Below are 20,265 nucleotides of genomic sequence, written 5' to 3'. Positions count from 1 at the left end.
CGGCGCCGGCGGTGAAGTAGCTCTAGTTCCTCTATTAAGAGGTAAAATATTAAAATTAAAATATTCGTCTCTATTGCCGGTGGACCGCAGCTGTGAAGGTTGCTAGGCGACAAGAGCGGCGCTTCCCCACGCATGGGTAAGGGCGGGGTCAGTTGATGACGCAACAGTCCTCCGTAGACCAGACCGTCTCATTGAACAACGGTCTGTTCTGCCTTTTGCGGCCGCATACTTCGTAGGCCTCGAAGGCCACGCCCTTCGAAGGATGCGGTCCCTGAATTGAGACACAATTTTCACTGGAACTCTGGAAGCTTTAAACCAGGCCGCAAAGATTTAGAAGACGATGGTTGTTCAGTACAGCGTGGCTTATCTTCTGTTCTTCTTCGTCTTCCCGGTTCTTTTGACAGGTCTCTCTCACGGTGAGTGTTTCTGTGAAAGGTTTTCTCAGTCTCTAAACCACGAGCACACTGCTAGCATCGTAAGGAGCCTGTAAGCTAGCAAACTGAAAAACCGTTAACTAAACTAACCCAACTAAAGCTGAATAATGCTAGCAAGCTAACATTATCACGTGAACAGCAAACACAACAGACTGTCTGGTACACGGTTTCATTTCCTTTTTCACATAGTTGATATCAAATTAAACGTTTACGTGTTTAGAAACATCAACAAGTCCCAGTTAGTTATTAGACCTAGTTATAATAACAGGAAATATCAGTATTGGGCCTTAGAGGTGAGACAAAATTTGAACTCTGATAAATCTTCAATGCTGAATTACATTCATGCATTTTTGATCATTAAGTACTTAATTTCCTGCATTCTAGGAGATTTTTCTGCAGCAATTTATGCTGGAAATGTTTTTATTTATGTAAAGGGGGGGAAAAATTCAGGTGGCAGACGATGACTCAAAATATAAAACTATATAAAGCAGTAAGGCTCTCTGGTGTTCTGTGTTGCTTTCAGATATGTTTCTCCTGTTCAGCTTTTCTCATGTAATATCAATATTCAAATTAGCTTTGGAGCAGTGAGAGAGACATTTTGCCAGCTTGGTCAGTTTTATTGATCACAGAGACAGCATTGACTTGAATTGAAGTTGGTTCAATATAAATTTTTTTTTAGAAATAGCTTAGATGTAGGAAACTACTTTTGCCATGTTGCTGTAGCTTAGCTTGCTACTGTAGAGTAACTGGTAGCTAGGTCACTACATTTTCCAGGCAGCTTGCCAAACACTGGTAGTATAATAGTTAATGTGTGTTGTGCCACAGAAAGTAAATAAAGTCCGTGTTTATGTAACGTTACTACAGCGGCTCGTCCTCTTCACAGCGAGCTGGACCAGACGGCGAAAAGCTAATTTAGCTAGTTAGCAGCTACAAGTTAGACTGATGTTATTAAAATAGCCTCAAACTGTAAATATCATAAATATGTTACAGAGCTGGAAGCCGCGGTAGAGAAATTATAGAGATCAGGTGATCGATCGCATTTTCTTTCCGCCACCTCGAAACAAACACAGTGACTTGTAGCTGCTAGCTAGTTAGCTTTTCACCGTTTATCACTCCCACCAGAAGCGACCAGCGGAAAAACACTGAAACTCGACCATGACGACATGATCTTACATATAATATATTCGACATGTCGCCCAGCCCTGTTACAAGGTTGAATGACGTATAAGGATTTTCAACAGGCCAATTTTAAAATACAAAAAATTTAAACATTTATTGGCATTGTTCAAACATTAAGAATGCTGTATACACAAAAATCTAATTTTTCCAAATTAAATGATTTTAGTGTGTTTTTCAGCTACATAAAGTGTTTGTGGCCTTACAACATGTCATGTGGTGTGACCATAACTTATTTTAAAATTAATTTCCTTAACGTTCCTTATAGTTCTCATTAATATAAAGGTTTTAGATACAATGTACAGTGAGTAAAATAAGTATTTGAACACCCTGCTATTTTGCAAGTTCTCCCACTTAGAAATCATGGAGGGGCTGGCTGCAAAATAGCAGGGTGTTCAAATACTTATTTTCCTCACTGTATTTGCTTTTCTTTTGGGATTTTGTAAATAATGATCTTATATATTTTTGCTCTATAATGTCACAATCCCCTTCTTAAATGTAGTTGATTAATTTTGACTGTAAATTGCATAAAACTGATAAATATTTAAAAATTACCAATCACTTAAACATACTGCATCAGTAATTAATATTTCAGTCCCAGGAATGAGATTTTATAGTTTACAGTTATTGTTGTTATTGGTCGCACCACATGACGAGTGGTCGCTCCAAATGACATGAACACTGCATATCATTAAAAATATAGATTTGAAGAGATCAATAAACAAAAACTTCAATCAAAATATATATATATATATATATATATATATAACCAGATATCTTTATTAAAATTTAAAAGAAAATAATTCTAAATTTACTTGATTTCACAGGGGAATCGGACACGGTTCTCCTGTGTGAATGTCCTGGGTTTGCCAACACAGCCAATAGAGGTCATTAAAAACGTAAACATGGGTCATAAAGCAGCCTAATAAATCAAATGAGGACAGGCTCCTACTCCAGCATGTTCACAAAAAAATGCATTTCCTCCTAGGAAATGGAAATGCGCACAAGAGCAACATGTTGCTTCATATAGTTTTCATTTAAAATTTTCTTTAAGACACAATATTTTTTGCTTCTTTTAGCGACTCCGCTCTTGCTGTAGGGTCAAAATTATTATGCTGTCCATGGCGAGCAGTTTTTCTTTACTTGGGAGTGGCATCTGGTAAAACGGTTACAATTAAATAATAATGCATAGTTACCAAAGTGAATTTACAAGTTCTAAATATTTTTTGGGGGGCATTTTGCTCATGATATTGTACAAAGACTAAAAATAATCCTTTGTTAATGAAATATAAGAAAAAATGTGTCAAATTACAGAAAATCTATTCCAAATTATACTAAAATAAAAGTACTTTATATGTAAAAGTCAGAAATTGAAACTAAAAGGACAAAAACTAAATTGCCAATCATGGAAACCACTTTTCAGCGGTCGCACCACATGATATTTTCTAATTTAGTCAAAATTTACAGGCAGAGAATAGGCCACCTAAACAAAACAAGCTGGCTTCCCACAAAAGGATTCCATGAAATTTATAATCAAAACAAATATTGGTAGAAATAACTTTATATTATCCAAAATGTGGCAACTACATAACAAGTGATTTGAGAGAGAGTTACAAACCTACTTGCTGTTTCAATGGGTCCTTGGCAAATTGGTATATTATTCAACTTCCTGTCTTCTAATGGATTTCAACATAAAAGTCCCAAAGTGGTCGTTTGTAGATGGTCGCACAGCATGATATTTCATAAAATGGACATTATCTGACAAAGATTGCTTGTGTATTATTATGGAAATATAAATACAGATGCTTTGCGATTTTGAAGAGGTTTACAAAACACTTTGGAAAATAGGGCAAAACACTATTTTGAATAAATTTAAAGTAATTTCGAAGAAGTTTTCAAAACAGCAGTCATGGCATGACATTTTGACACTTCAATTATCAGAAAAATTACAAACAGCTAATGTTTTTTTTAAAGTTAAAGGTGAGTACATATATGGGAGAGGTCCTGTATTTATATGGTTATATGGCTGTTATGCTTTCAACCTTTTTGTTTTTTTTGTGAAAAAAATCCAGTTGGACACAAAATGTAGGCGTCACGTCATTGACCCACAAACACATGAAGAATTCGTAGGACAAGATAACATTACTTTAAAACACTGATTAAAAGTCTTTCCTGTCTACGTTACATGAATCTATTCACAATAAAAGCTCGTCTTTACCAGAAGCTGCTGGAGGCAGAAGGACCAACAGGAACACAATCTTATCCATGAGAGAGGAGGTGATGTCCGTCTGCTGCTGTTACTGTGCTCTGGCTAGCTAGATGAAAGGCCCAAAAGATAACTGTTTCTGAAAAATAAATACTACCCGGAAACACCAAAAATTGCAATTCACCAAGTGGCGACCTTCCAGTCTCATAACTGAAGCCATCCAGGAAGGGATAAAAATCAGCAATTCATCGAGTGGCCACTTGAGGCTCCAAAAGGGAGACAGACCACCACCATGTTAAAATGCCCAAGTTTACAGCAAAAATAAACATGTTCACGGCCTGGTTAAAAAAATTGTTTTAGTGTATATTGCTCATTTCCTTCTTCAGGACAACTGTGAGGGGTTAATTTTATTTTATTTTTTTAAATAACTCAGTTTTCTAATTTACATTAAGGCTTAAAGTTCTGTATAATTAGGGGTGTGGCCACTTTCAGGGAGAGGTGGGGTGCATTCTCAGTGTCTGTCTACTAGCCGACTTCAGCTGACTCACCGGTCATGGGACTTGTCAACTCTGCCATGTTTGTGCCTTCAGGAGATGTTTTCATGCAAATACTGGAGGAATAATAAGTCTGGTTGTGCGTTTAATTGTTCTAATACACCAAACAGCTTTTCTTTGCTGTTGACTCTTGTTGGGTGGTGTTTGGTGGATTGGACGATTGAAGTGTGAAGAAAAAAGAGATATAGGCAATTTAACAATTTATTCAATTAAAGGAGACCAATTATCTTTTCCATATTTTATGACTTATCTTAGTTGAATACAATTTGTCCGTGTTGGTGCGGGTTGAGTCTTATGCGTTGGTTTGCAAAGTACGTGCAGGTGTAAATTTCAAAAATGAACAGTATATAATGAGATAGCCGTGTCCAAAGTCATTTAGATGGAGATTGTCAGGGGCAAGGCGGGTCGTTTGTTTATCCCACTGGATATATCTTTAATGCCAGAGCTCCAAGCATGATGGGAACAAGAAGCTTGGTGGGCGTGTCACAGGTGTTACCCACTCAGCTGGGACAAGTTTGTAAACACAACGGTGTTAAAAAGGCAAGAAAATGCAGTGTGCTTGCGTATATCCGGGTTCCCGCTTGACATGGCTTGTTTGTTTTACCTCATCAATCTCTAGTTGTGATAACAGTTGCCGCTTTCATGTGTCAGAACACTGAGTTAGGAGTTGTTTTTTGTCAGTGTCGATGTTGAGTTTCAAAGCATCCATATATCCCACAGCATCAGCATATAACCCCTCTCACTATGATTGCTTGTATAGTAGCATTGCAACAAATCCATATTTTCTGCTTTAGACCATGAATGTCTTGTTTCAGTAGCCCATTTCTCATCAGATTGCTCTGGTTCCCTAGCACCTGACGCGGACTTTGTTGACCCGGGCAACATCCAAGCCAGTATGACTCTTATAGCGAGTAGCATTAAGGGATACCGTCACGTCCTGATCGGGGGTTCTATTCCCGGTCAGGACGTGACATTAACCACTGACCTATCCAGGGGTACAACAGTTCCTTTTCCCAGTAGGTGGCACTATGACTATAACTGAATGTAGATGTGTTCAGCAAGTATTTAAAGTTTGGCACAGAATTGAGTATGTACAGTGAAGTTACAGTGACTTCCTGTTTTATAGTGAAGGACTGAACTTCACCACCCCGCCATGGACACGCAGTGAAAAGTTCATCAAATGACCATTAAAGCAAAATTTGCCGACTGGGATTAGATACCTAAGTCTCAAAACCTTAAGGCTTTTCCTCCTCTGTTGCACAGAATAATAAAGACCACCATTTATAGTAAGCTCTGTGTAGGACATGATAATTATTCATAATCAGCCTGACCCCTGTATCATGATGCATATTGTGAGATTGTAGGGAATAACCAGCTCTAGCTATTAAATATTGTTGGCTAACATAACTTAGCATTAATCTTTCACACTAACAATTTCGTACCTTTTCCTGAAAAATGTCACAATATTGTGACCTTTATGGGATATAGCCTGCACAAGTTAGTAAATGGAAAAACACAAGTTAGCATTTTTTGACCAGGCTGCAGAAATCGTCAGAACCAAAGCAGCTAATGTTACTTAATACTCAATATGAATAACAACTTGGCATGTTGTCTTCACATCTTTCTTCTACACCCCCTTCTAAATGAATACGCAAAATAAATAGCTACAAATATATAAATCAATAAATATAACTTAAAATAAATTAAGGGGATTTAGTCAAAATACAGTTAAAGTAACTCAGAGAATTTTAAGGCACTATTCTTTTCCAGCTTTTTCAATGACCGAAAAAGATTCTTCAAATCATTAATGAATGCATTAAAAGTTTGTGTTTTTTAATGCAATTGCTTTTAAAAATCTACGCATATAAAATTTTGACAACTCAATGCCTTTGTTTTCCATAAAACAACCAAACTTCACCTTTATGGTAATCAAAAACAGGTATTTCATTCTTTGTTCCTAACCAATCAAATATTCTGTTCCACAACAATTTAAGAACATTACAGCCGTAGAAAAGATGTTCCTGAGATTCAATATCAGTCTGACAAAACGTACGAACATTACAATCTAAATTAAATCTTACTCTTAAGAACTCTTTACATGGATATATGTCATTGTTTTGAAATGAACCGCTTTCATTTTAGGAAACAACGGAAATGATAAAAATCTAGTTCGAACCTTGACACTGTCAACTCTTGAAAGTCTTTCAGACAAAACCTTTCTTTTCACAGGAAGAGGAAAGCATTCTTTTGTCATCAATGACCTCAAAAATTTGTTATCACATTTACTATCTAAGAAATTATACTTATCCACAAAGAGATTAGCAGATGTAGGTATCACAGCAAAGTATTGTAACATTCCTTTTATCTGGTTTATCAGAGGCTTAGGAATGGCATTGACTACTAAGGAATATTGTCTAATTGAGCAATCCAAATTAAATTTTGTGTTAAATTCATCATGACATAACATATTCCCATATTGTAGCCTTATGAGGGGGAAAATTATACATCATTTTCCAATACAGTAATACCTGCATACGATAATCTGATAACTTAAATGGCAACTTAGTTGGGTCAAAATCACATTTTAACAGAAAACCAATTCCTCCTACCTTCTGAAAATGATAAGCTGGAAAACTAAACCATAAACAGTGTCCCTGTTTTATAAACATTTGCAACCATTTTAATTTAATAACTCCATTCATTACTTCAATCAATCACATCCATGCCGCCGCCTTCTACTGGTTTAACCATGTCACTCTTTCTAATCAAATGCTGCTTATTCCAAATAAAATTATAATGCATTTGGTTTATTTTCTTGATACATCTGTCTGGAACTGCTAAAGAGTATGCAGGGTAAAATAGTGTAGAAATTGCTTCCATTTTCGTTAATAAAATTTTTCGAGAGAGAAAAAATCGAGATATTTCTCTGTAACCAGCTATTTAAAATTCTTTGATTCTTTTGCAAAACCTCTTGAATGTGAGTGTTTCTCCTGCCATTATGGCCTTTACTGATGGTTACTCCCAAGTACTTAACCTCCTTTTTGACTGGGATGTTATGAATAAAAGGTTGTGCACAATCGTGAATAGTCAAAATCTCACACTTCTTTAAATTTAAGTAAAACCCTGAAGCTTCAGAAAAAATAGAAACAGCTTTTAAGGCATTAGGTATTTGATCAGAATCTTTCAAAAACAAGAGTGCTGTGTCATCTGGTAATTGTGTTTATTATCAAGGGATTACCCATAACATCCAATGGTTTTATAGTTTTTTTTTTTTTTTTTTTTATACACACACACACACACACACACACACACACACACACACACACACACACACACACACCCACACACACACACACACCCACAGTGTTAACAGTTCAGCTCCAAAAATAAAAAGAACACTAACTGGGTCTCCTTGTCGTATTCCCCTTTCAACATTGAATCTTCAAGACTGCACTTGTTATACCCTTGTACAACATAGAAATAACCTCAATAAAGTTTTCCCAAACCCAAAATATTGTAGTGTCTGTAAAATAAAGGGGTGTTCCAGTCTGTCAAATGCTTTAACAAAAAAATCCAAAAATACTGTCTTCTTCCACCAAGTATGCGTAGTCAAACAGATCTAAAATAAGCCGGGTGTTGTTATGTATTAAGCGATTCTGAAGAAAACCTGACTCTGTTTCACTGACAATTTTATCCATACCACTTTTAAGCCTAGAAGCCAAAGCATGAGTAAATGTTTTATAATCAACATAAAGTAAAGTAATCAGCCTTAAATTATCAAATTGTTTTGTCTTTGTTTGGCTTTGGGATTAATGTTTTTATACCTTGTTTCATTGTTGTTAGTAGCATATTACCGTTTAAATATTCTTTCAGTGCTTCAAAGAGTAATTCTCTTACATCAATCCAGAAAAACTTATAAAAGTTATTAGTTAACCCATCCTGACCTGGTGATTTCCCCAGAGCCATTTTCTTTATAGCAGTATCAAACTCCCCAATACTTAAGTCAGCGTCACATGTCCTTTTAAAGTCTGTGTCAATTTGATGGATTTATGGTTGTAATGTTTTAAACATTTTTTTTCTCAGTTAGCATCTGAGAACGAAGAAATAAAATAGAAATAAAAAAAAAAGAAATAAAAGTTATGATAAAACTTATATATTTCATTGGCTATTTCTTTTTGGTTGGTCACTACTGTATTAACATTCAACATTGTGATTGTATTTCTCTTGTCTTAATTTTTTCCAGTCTACTAAAATAAGAACTATGTTTCTTCTAACCATCTTGCTCTGGATCTTATATATGCTCCTTTTGGCTTTATTCAGATATAACTCATCTAATTTAGCTTGTAACCTAATTAGTTCTTCCTTATTTATATCATCTAACCCATTGCTTTTACAACACTCATTAATGTCTTTTATTAGTTTGTATTTCTAACTCCATTCCACTTCTAACCATAATCAATTGAATATTCTTACTTAAAATTTGAAGAATTCCCATTTCTTTCCATAAGAATCAATTTCCTCATTTGCCTTCACTGAAGATAATATTTTCCTTATCATTTTACAATAATATTCATAATTTAGAAGATTTGCATTAAACTTCCAATATTTCTATCTAAATGTTACCTCCGTGTCAGGCATTGTAAAAAGTCTATTCTTGACATACAACTTCCATTAGGTCTTACCCATGAGTTCTCCCAAATTTTGGTTAATATGTCTCGTAGCATCAATTAGGGAATTGTTGATACAAAAATTGGCTATATTTTGATTGTATTCGTGGTTTGTATATCTTGTAGGGAGTCTATCCAACCATTCGTCGGGTACACAATTAAAATCACCCCCCACTAACATATTATCAGTTGAGTACTTTAAATTTTCCAATAGTATCTGAGATTTGTTCCTAGAACCTCCATTATATCCATAAACATTCAAAACAATGAGTGGAGTTCCTTCCATATTCAAAACGGCAGCAATCCAGTTTAACAAAATAAAAGAAACCTTAGAGCCTATCATAACTAGAACAGATTATTAGAACTAGTTAACAGTCAACCCCTCCCTGAGGTTGCTCAAATCTCTGTAGCTGAAAGAAATGGAAATATTATATTGGTCCCTCCAGACCACACATTGAGTCACTTCAAGAATTTACAGCATATACTCTCCTTGTCCATTTTTACCTTTTTATGGGAATATTTGAACATTTTCTATGAAGCCGAAGGGCCCACGAAAGTAAGCCCTTTTCTTCTGATCTCTTGCTTCTTTAATCTTTGGCCACAGCAGCTCTCTTGCAGCCCTGTCATCTCTTGTTAAATCTTCTGCAAACCGAATGCCAGCTTGTTTGCACACATCAGTCTTTAGAAAGCTTCCAGATTTCATTTCTGCACTCTTAACAAACTGGATGATGACTTGCCTTGAGCAGTTCAGTTCTTTCTTACCGACGCGATGACTGCTGTCCACCATGTCTTCCACATTCCACGGCACTCCAAGGGTAATTTTGGACAGCAGAGAGATCACCGCTGTCCTGACGTTTTCATTTTCCTTTTCTCTCAAGCCTTTACCACGTAAATTTCACCTCCTCTTGTATCTCTCTTGTTCTTTGCACCTCTTCGTCAGCCCCCTCATCTCCTCCACTTGCCGTTGTAGCTCCGCCATTTTTACCTTGTACTCTGTCACCTACTCTCGTAACCCAGCAACCACACTACAGTTCTCCTCCACCTTTCTGGAAATTTCTTACTTATACCAACGTCTTCTGCTTGACTTCCCCTGATTTTTTTAATTTTTTTTTTCAAGAGTTGTAGGTTGTCCGGAGAAACTGGTGGCGCGTTGCGTTTGTTCATGTTGAAAGCACCGTCACTTACTAGCGAATAATTATGATCCCATTTATCCATACACAGGAGAGAAATGCAATTTCTTACTCTTTTTAAGAGTGCTTATTCACTGTTTTAAACATCAAACTCCCATATAAATAGGCATTTTTGAGGGACCGTTGGAAGAGCTCGGGAAAGAGTTGCCGCTTAGAGCACCATCTTGCCGGAAGCCCATGAGGGGGTAACTATCTGATAAACGAGGAACTAAATGTGCCCTGAATACAAAATGGACCGAAACAATAACAACACAACTTGAGTTTTCAAATGTTATATCAGTAAAAGCAGGGACACAAGGTCAAGGTTTTGTAAAGTTTAGGCTTTATTTAGCCATCAAATCAAGTAAAGTTTCAAAACATATTACACTAAAAGGTATCAAACCTAACTTACTACAATTTAAAAAGACCCAAACTAAACCCAACAACTGACCATAAGAAAATACTAAACAAACACTACTGAAACCCAGTGTTAATCTAACAAATCAAATATCCACATGATGCCTTGTTAAGAATTTTGTAGTTCAGAGTCCCTCTGCACAGTGCCAGGAGATGGTTCCTTCCACTTCCTGTGGTGGAGTATAAAAGGCAAAGGTCTCAAACTCCAGGCTGAGTTCAGCCCAGACAGAACGTAGCAAAACGTTTTTTTCCAACTGTAGCCGTGTATGCAAGCGCGCTGAATTTTCCTGGCTCTTTAACACTGTTGTGTTTACAAACTTGTTGCAGCTGATTGGGTAACACCTGACATACGCCCGCCAAACAAGAGAAAACATATCTCAAAGCCTGTTGCAGAATGTCGCACAACGTTGCAAGGAAACATGTCATTCAATCAGAAAATGTTGCAAACCGGTACAAAACGTTTTAAGATTGAACTCGCCCCAGCTCCCCCTTTGGCAGATGACTCGCATGTAACGACATAAAAATGTTCATAAAAGGAAGAATGGGACACAGCACACGTCTCATCCTTACTGTGTGTTAGAGCATGGGAGAACAGTGGATACTTTGAATACAGCCCACATCCCTAATATTTCTGCGTAACTACAACAAATAACGTGGCAAGTTGGTAGGGAATTGAATATAAACATGTCACTTACAGTTGATGCCCTCGCGGTGAGAGTCGAGCTTTCAGTGCAACATCAACAAACAAAGGAGGTGTAATCTCAGTGAATTACTGCACCGACAGCACCGCTGCGCTGTGAGGCCCATTATTTTCAATGGCTTGTGCCACGCCATGGTGGTTTGTTGCTGCGTCGAGCAACATGCATCGCATGGCAAGCTTGCGTTCCACGGTCAAAGTAGTTGAACGTTTGCGCTGAACCCACCTTCAAGCGCAGCATAAATCACTTCTTTTCTGAAAGGACCTTTATGAAGAATGTAGTCCTCTGCAGACCTTCAGTCACTGAACATTTAACGTTGCATCCTGTTCGCTCCTCCTGTCTGTGTTGAGAAAATGTTGCCAGGTGTAAAATATTAACAAAACATCAGGAGCTTATAGATTTTTTTTTTTTTTTTTTAAGGACCATACTAATTAACTTCATTCCAGTTATTAATAATACTGCATGAGAGATGTTCTCATTTTCTTACTATCATTTTCACTAAAACATGCAAGTCATGCTCATCTATATAACGTCTCTGATATCGCTCAGCGGCAACAACAGCCTGCTAACAGGCTTCAGGTGAAATGAAGGCCTACATGAAGGGCCAGTATAGGACAGAAATGTTTGGGGGGGAACTTTGAATCATGCAAAAATGCCATACAGGAGTCACAGAACTATAATATAGGACTGGAAATGCAACATAATGGGTCTCCTCCCCAGAAAATTTTCAGCAATAAAAACTTAATTTCCTGCATTCTGGTGAAACTTTCTGCACCAATTCCTTCCTTTCCTGCATTAATTTGTTGTGGAAATGTTTTTATTCATGTAAAAGGGAAACACAATATTCAATTGGCATGTGACAATTCAAAACATAAAATATAAGAGAACCGAAAACTTGAGAGAAAAGAAACTGTGTTAGGAAGTTGTCAAAGTTACTGACTGGTGCTGCACATTTCGGGGTCATTTTATAATCAGTACCTTGATTTTTTTTTTTTTTATTATTATTATTATTTTTTTTCTTTTTTTTTCTTTACTTGAGTAAAAGAAATAAGTGCAAATTAACCTTTCTCAAAGCATTTTAATTTGCTATTTAATATCAGGGTACCCCCAGGATTCTCTTCTTTTTAAGACCTTTTTAATACCACCTAGGATGAAGTTTAATACCAACTTCACTGCCTTATAATGAAAAATCTGTATGAATTTTAAGCCTGAGAAAATTATTTAAAAAGTTACATGAGTTTAATAAAACATTATTATAATACATTAATATTTAACACACTAGCTTTATGGAGTGTGTTTGTACTTTGATATGAATCAAGGACGTCACTTTGTGTTGAAAAGTGGTGGGACATAAAGGTTCAAATTAAGGGTGTGACGGTAACGTTACCTGTACTACCATATAACGTCAGAGTCGCACCTAACGGATTAAATTATAAAGTCACACACATTAAAAGTGTTTATTAAACTAGTAAACTAAACTTGAATACTTTGGTAATGAAGTTTAATACTTTTAAGGCCTTATTTTTGGAATATGAAATTTAAGACTTTTTTAAAATACTTTTAAGACCCTGTGGGTACCCAGAATATATAAAAAATATTATAAAGTTATTCAGAACAATTTTTACAGATTCTTTCAAAAGTGATTGGAACAAAACTAGCCATTTCAAAAGTGCTAGGGCATCACCAGTGTAAACAACACTGATGCCACTGGTCTCCATAAATGAACGATTAGCTTAGCTAACATTATTTCTAATAACAGTGGGCTAAGTTGTAAAATTGGCAACATTACTGTATCTGACAGGATAGTTAATATTGTCAGCTAGCTTACTGTGTTACATCAGGCTTGCTCTCCGACAGACAGATCGTTCAGCAGTTCAGAAAAAACATCCTAATGGAGTAGTATGTAGCTGCAGTACCAGAGACTGCATTTTCAGGAATGCAGTCCCAGGAACGGAATTGTAGGACCCTTGTTTTATGTGACACTGCCAGCTAGCTTGCTAACTAGCTAGCTAACTATGTTAACTATGTTACTCTTGACCGCTCCCCGAAGCCAGTTACTCCAACTTGTGTTATTACTGACGCTTTCAGACAGCGTGAGGCTGTTGTGCACAGCTGTAGGATTAGTCGTTGTCATGAATTTGGTCGCTGAATTTGGTTTAGGCACAAACATTTCTGGTGGTTATGGTAAGTGTAGGGGGCTTCGGGGAGCTGTAGACACCTTTTTAATACGAACCTGGTCTGTATGAGATGCCCCAGAGTATCTCATACAGACACATCCGGGTGTGTCTCACACAGTCACTGAAGGGTACTTTTAGTGTCAAATAACTACGCTTTGTTACTTTTTTTGAATTTTGTTGGTATTGGACGCCCTGAGATGAGAAAGGTCTGGTTACCCTTACTCTAACCGTCACAGGGGTGTGTGCCTAAACCTAAGTTACTGATTAAATGCATGTTAATCCTACAGTTGTGCAAATGGTTAAACTCCTGTCTGCCTATCCATCTCCAATTCACTAGATGGCGCTGACGCAAAAGAATTATGATCCCAGGACCGCAGGGGTCCCGAAAGTGCAGCCTCTGATACTGCACCTATATAATAATCTCCTAACGCGTTGAGCTGTCCGCAGTGTAGCGGACTTGGAATAGACCTGCCCAGCTCTGCCTCTGATTGGCTGTCAGCATTAGGAGTGACGATTGCTTAGGCATATGCAGCTGTAAAGCTCATGCTAGAGTGGACTCGGTAGATATAATCGACCGAGGATCGACTAACCCTAAATATTATCAGATCGGCACTAATGATGTAGGTGACATAGACGGACCAGTCCTAACACAGCAGTCCCTCCCAGCTGCAGTCAGTCACTCCTCCTCATCTAGAGACTGCAAATGAATCGCGCATACGCAAAAATGTTTAGTGCTACATGGTTGTAGTTCTAAACATGTTTAGGTTTTTTTTATTCACTTTTTGTCTCTCCGACATTATTCCTCTGTCTTACAGTGTCATCACAATTACATGCCAATTATGAAAATTAGGTTATGATTGTGTCATTTAGGGACTTCTTCCGACTTTTAGGGTAGCCAATAGCTACTTTCTTATAGAGGAGTTGTCAACACTGCAACGGCACCAGGAATCATACGGTGTAGACAGCAACAGCGGAGAATTTCAGGAGGCATCCACAGACAAACTGTGCGTGACAAAAAAGTTGGTTGCTGGCAGCCCCGGCCTCAGCAATGATGTTTTACATGAACAGATTTACCAGCTTTAAGCGGTCGTCTTATGTGCATGTGTTCACTCGCACAGACTTCACCATGTACCCATCAGAGGATGGTACATGGTGGCCATAAAGGGATGGACATGGTCAGAAACAATGCTCAGGTAGGCCGTGGCATTTAAACGATGCCCAATTGGCACTAAGGGGCCTAAAGTGTGCCAAGAAAACATCCCCCACACCATTACACCACCACCACCAGCCTGCACAGTGGTAACAAGGCATGATGGATCCATGTTCTCATTCTGTTTACGCCAAGTTCAGACTCTACCATCTGAATGTCTCAACAGAAATCGAGACTCATCAGACCAGGCAACATTTTTCCAGTCTTCAACTGTCCAATTTTGTGAGCTCTTGCAAATTGTAGCCTCTTTTTCCTATTTGTAGTGGAGATGAGTGGTACCCGGTGGGGTCTTCTGCTGTTGTAGCCCATCCGCCTCAAGGTTGTGCGTGTTGTGGCTTCACAAATGCTTTGCTGCATACCTCGGCTGTAACGAGTGGTTATTTCAGTCAAAGTTGCTCTTCTATCAGCTTGAATCAGTCGGCCCATTCTCCTCTGACCTCTAGCATCAACAAGGTATTTTCGCCCACAGGACTGCGGCATACTGGATGTTTTTCCCTTTTCACACCATTCTTTGTAAACCCTAGAAATGGCTGTGCGTGAAAATCCCAGTAACTGAGCAGATTGTGAAATTTTGATTTGTGAAAATGATTTTTTTTGTAATTCGCAACCCTCACCACTAAATGTCACTAAACTCACGCACTTAACCTTTAATCGAGATCTGATGTGTTATTTCAACGTGTTCTCATCTCAGTGCGTCATTACCGATGCTTTCAGACACCGTGACAAAGCATAATTATTTGACGCTACAACTCTTTAGCGTCCGTATGAAACGCCACCATTAGCTACGTTGCAGCAACACAAAGGAATCCAAGTTTTAAAGCTTAGCCTCACGACCAATGTGCTAGCAGGTAGGGTTAGCCGGTCGACATGCATAAATTCAGTGACTTAGGTTTAGGCACTAACATTTCTGATGGTTAAGGTGAGGGTAGGGGGCTTCAGGGGCTTTCAACACCTTTTAACAGTTCAGTTTGGTAGTTCGGTCTGTGTGAGACGCCCCAGAGCGTCTCACACAGATGCTGAAGGATACCTTTAGCGTTAAATAACTACGCTTTGTCACTTTTTCTGAAATTGTTGGTATTGGACGCCCTGAGAAGAGAACGTTCTAGTTATTTTAATTTTCCCTTATTCATTTGATTAGTAATTATAACCAGGACCCTAATGCCCAGTGTTCACCCTCAAAAAGCATTTCCATCCATGAAGACCTCGAGTTTTGTTAGGTACCGGTTGAAATCCTCAGAGCCATTGTCAGATATTACACTGGTGTTGTGGGCCCTGGGTAACCACGGTGATGGGAGTCTCCATCACTAAGTGTGCGTTCAGGTTTAAGTCCCCAACGGGATATAAGAACATGAATCGCACATACATTCAGGTTATCCACAAAGCCACCTTGGTTTAAAGGGAAGTCTTTGCAGTTAACCTACAGCTGCAGTTAAGCTGTGGGTAAGCTAACCAGAGGTGAAGGAAGTATTCAGGTCCATAACTTAAGGAAAGGTTCGGATACCAACCTCACTTTGAAAATACCAGTACAAGTAAAAATCTAATCCTGACTAACGTAAACGTATGAAAGTATCATAGCAACATGTACTTAAAGTACTCACAGTGGAGTAAAGTTTTACTGTCTGATGTTCCTGGATTAATATTCTGCTGCATTAATGTGACTGTTGCATTTTACTGCTTGATGTTTTAACTCCTTCATATTGTGTTGGTAGTTTTTGTCTACAGCAATGTGATGATCTAATGAAGTCAACAGTGCCTGAATAGAATCGTACAGTTGATGAAACAAACCAGTTTTATTCCTGTGGAGTCCTTTTGAAATGTAATTACTTTTTCTCTCTGGATGTTTTTATTGTTTTTAGATGTGGTACAAGTGAAACCTGGAGATAATGCCACTCTGCCATGTCAGGCTGGAGAAGCCTCCATCAGAGCTGTAGAGTGGACCAGACCTGAGCTGGAGTCAGAGTACGTCTTCTTTTACAGAGATGGACTCTCAGATCCAACCCTCCAGCATCCATCCTTTAAGGACCGGGTGCAGCTGGTGGACAGAGAGCTGAAGGACGGAGACGTGTCTTTAATTCTGAAGAACGTGAGCAGCAACGACGCTGGAACATACGAGTGTCGAGTACTCACAGCAGGTGGATCAAGACGTAAGAGAGCCAACATTGAGACTGAGCCAATCAGAAGGATCCATCTGGAGGTTTCAGGTGAGTTTGTGGAGGTCAGTGTGTCTGTGTGCCATGTTGTAGCTGCAGTTTATTCCATGTTGATTCTGAGAGTCAAACATGAGGAATATAGAAGATATAGAAGAGTAAATGGAGGCTGTTCCACTGTTCACTCATTTCCTGACTAATATGCACTTTGATCTTCAGGGTCCAACAGCGGAGACATCGTGGAGGGAAACTACAGACTTTACTACGGACTGGGAGTAGTGGTTTTGTTCTGGTTTGTTTAGCTGCTGTTGGATTGTTTGATGGTGATTAAGCAGGAGATAATCAGCTCCTCTGATCTCTTTCCACCATGTTTCATATTTTCAACAAGATTTTCATTCTTTGAGTGTGAATGTGTAAATCTGGAGTTTGAGGCTCTCTACCATGATGACCTGCTTCATCATTGCAAAAAATTATTTGGGAAGGCTTTGTGTACCCGATCCCAAAGTTGTCGTGTTGTAGATCATTCAAGATGTCCTCGCAGTAAATGATGATGGTGGTGATGATGATGTTAAATGCAGGGTACCCACGGGATCTTAAAAGTAAAAATTATTTTTTTATTTAATATTCTCAAAGGCCTTAAAAAGTATTGAATTTTGTTTACAAACTGTTGTTTTTTTGTCATTTTGTAGGAATAAATAAATACCAAATGTATAAAATGGGGCTGGACAATATGATCTAAAATCAAAATCATGAGTCTGTTACAAGTAATGAAGAAATGTTCTTTTTCTCATGGTTCACCGATAAGGTTTGTTTTATAAATATGTTCAACTATTAGAGGTGGGATATTTTTTTGATTGACAAATGTCAAAAGTTAAATATCTAAATCCAGTGTATTCCATTAAGAGGTCCAGTTAGAGAAAAATTACTCAAGCAAAAGTCTGCAACATCATAATGACTAACTTGCGTTATCATTTAAGTAAGGTTTCAGCTACCACACTCGTACACTCCTTGACAACCCCTCCATCAGTAAATTGATTTTTATGTTGCTCCAAAAGTGAATGAATGTGTTAAGATTCTGCTGGATCGCTCATTTTGGGCTCTTAGATCTTGAGTTGCAATGTTTATAGGAATGCACAGATTTGATTAGCTGAGTAGCATCATATGACATGATTTACAATGCATGCTATTGGTAAGAGTGTTTCCTAGGCCACAAAACCAGTACCATAAATGCTAGAAAGGTTGTACAGGTCATAATGGAAAGACTCCATCAAAAGTTACTAATTCTCATTAATTATAATTAATAATTTAATATAATAATTGCACTTGATCATTAATATCTATGTGCAACTAAAGTTAATGATTTTAACTTGCACACTGTACAAGCATGGTAACAATTACCGCTTGGCTTCCTCTCCTCATTCTTTAAAGGACATCTACGTGATAGGTGCTGTTATATGAGCAGTGAAGTTAGGTCTTTTTAAGGCGTTTTAAATGTGTGTAGTGAGTGTGGCTAATGTGAGAAAGGAAGCAGTAGAACTTGATGGAGAAAGCGAGCGTGTAAGTTGTCAATCTGGCTGTAAATGTCAGTGTAGGTCACAATGTGTCCGTTAATAAAAACCGTGGGAAATGGAAGGCGGTTAGCGCTAGCAAACATCTTCCTGTGCTTCAGACTCAGACGCAATGGGGTACAGAATTAAAAAAATTAATTTTAACATGTTGGTTATTTTATCTTTTAGAGGTTCTGAATTTCAGTTTCTTGAATTACTTTTCAATTAGTTGTCCAGCCCTAGTATTAAATAGTGTGTGTGTGTGTGTGTGTAGGCTAATGTTATAAGTGACTACTTTCTGTCAGCAGTACAATACAATTAACTACACCGCAGTCTCCTTACAGTGTTGTTCTATCCTTATTGTAACTACTGTAACAGTTCATGCAGCCTGTTTTGCTTGAAGCGTGTGGATTTGCAGCCTTAAGTCTCATGAATTGCACATGGTGCGATTAAAGTGGAGTTACTGTGTGTGTCAACTAGTGTTTTACTGTAGAAATAAACCTGAGTATAATTATCTACAAAAAAGGATTAAATAGGGACATGTGGTTATGAAATAATATGAATTATACAAAAATCAAGAGTGCAGTGTGTTATGTAAGTTCAAGCTGATAATTGTTATTAATAACAAGCCTTTAATAAGAAAGTCTGTTCTGTGCTTTGGACAAAAATATTTACATGTTACTGTTGTGTATATTTTGTTAAATGCATTTTTTAACATCATTATGCATTATGATATGCCATATTATGAAATTCCACGCATGTTCTAAAAGTTTAAACTATTATCTCTGCATTTTTTTTCTTAAAACAATGACAATGATTTCTCCTCTTAAGGGAGTGCAATCCTTAGTAAGATATGAGCTCAGGTACAGAAAAGAGTATGGACAGTTTTGGGTTAGGCATGAGTGGAAAAAGTGTGAAGTAATGTAAACGAATTAAGGCGTGGCAGCAAAGAGTAAACGTCGCCAAGGAAAGGGGTATGGCTTTCGTGAGCGCTGAATGGTTGATTTACAATGATTGTGTAATCGGAAAACATTTCAAATCTTTAAAAAAATGTAATCTTACATCTTAAAGTTGTAAACTACACGTGTGTCTATCTCTCTATCGACTTTCTGAAGTTCTAAAGGTGAATATTAAGACTGGATCATCCAAAACTATATAAAACAATGTTGCAGTGAAATTTTATAGTCAATGCAGCCAATTTTAACATACAAAACGTAAAAAGATTGTTTAAACTAAAACAAATTAGTACACAAAGGCCACTGGATGGCAGCAAGGGGTAAGAAATTCACCATCAGAGCTTGGGCAGTAGTAGGAGACTAAGGGCTATAGAAGACAGTGTAACTCAGGTATTTGATTTGAAAAGGAATAAAAAGTCTTTGCACCAATTTTTGTCTGACTCCAGTAAGTTTTTGGACTCCAAGTTAGTGACTATTTTGGCAACATTTTCAAAGTGGTGTTTTGGGTTTTTAGCTGGCCTAGCCCGAACTTATTCTCCATCATTACATTTATTTACGAAAAAAACAAACATATCCTGCACATCAGAACAGCAGGTCAAATGACACACTGGCTTAAATCACAATTTCACTTAATTGTCACTCCAACTAAACTCTCAACTCTATCCTGCCCTACAAATGCAAACAACCTTAACTCGCCAGAGCGTAGAACTGAGAAAAATTACTTTAAATTTGTTTTGTGGCCCGGTCAAATGAATTGTAGGTAGAATATTGAAAATGTGGCAATTCATTGTTTTTTAAATAATGTATATGAATTTATATACATACACATCTTTATCTCAAACATGACCTTTGACCCTTATTTGGAAGTGGAATGTACTTTGCCTTTGCATTGTCTTCAAAATTATAA

General features: G+C 37.6%; 1 protein-coding gene across 1 annotated transcript; it reads left to right on the top strand.

The window, feature by feature from the left end:
• The first annotated feature begins 217 nt into the window (after positions 1 to 217).
• On the top strand, positions 218 to 19,788 carry LOC119911655 (programmed cell death 1 ligand 1-like). The gene is made up of 3 exons (XM_038730612.1): positions 218 to 416; positions 16,565 to 16,909; positions 17,075 to 19,788. Exons 1-3 carry the CDS (start codon positions 341 to 343, stop codon positions 17,155 to 17,157), a joined length of 504 nt encoding a protein of 167 aa, XP_038586540.1. The 5' UTR covers positions 218 to 340; the 3' UTR covers positions 17,158 to 19,788.
• The last annotated feature ends 477 nt before the right edge of the window (positions 19,789 to 20,265 follow it).

The sequence above is a fragment of the Micropterus salmoides genome, unplaced genomic scaffold (genome assembly GCF_014851395.1).
Source record: "Micropterus salmoides isolate LMB-PRFRI ecotype aquatic unplaced genomic scaffold, ASM1485139v1 Ms_hic_scaffold_2, whole genome shotgun sequence".
In the NCBI taxonomy this organism is placed as follows: domain Eukaryota; kingdom Metazoa; phylum Chordata; class Actinopteri; order Centrarchiformes; family Centrarchidae; genus Micropterus; species Micropterus salmoides.
This window is presented reverse-complemented; position numbering and strand designations above follow the sequence as displayed.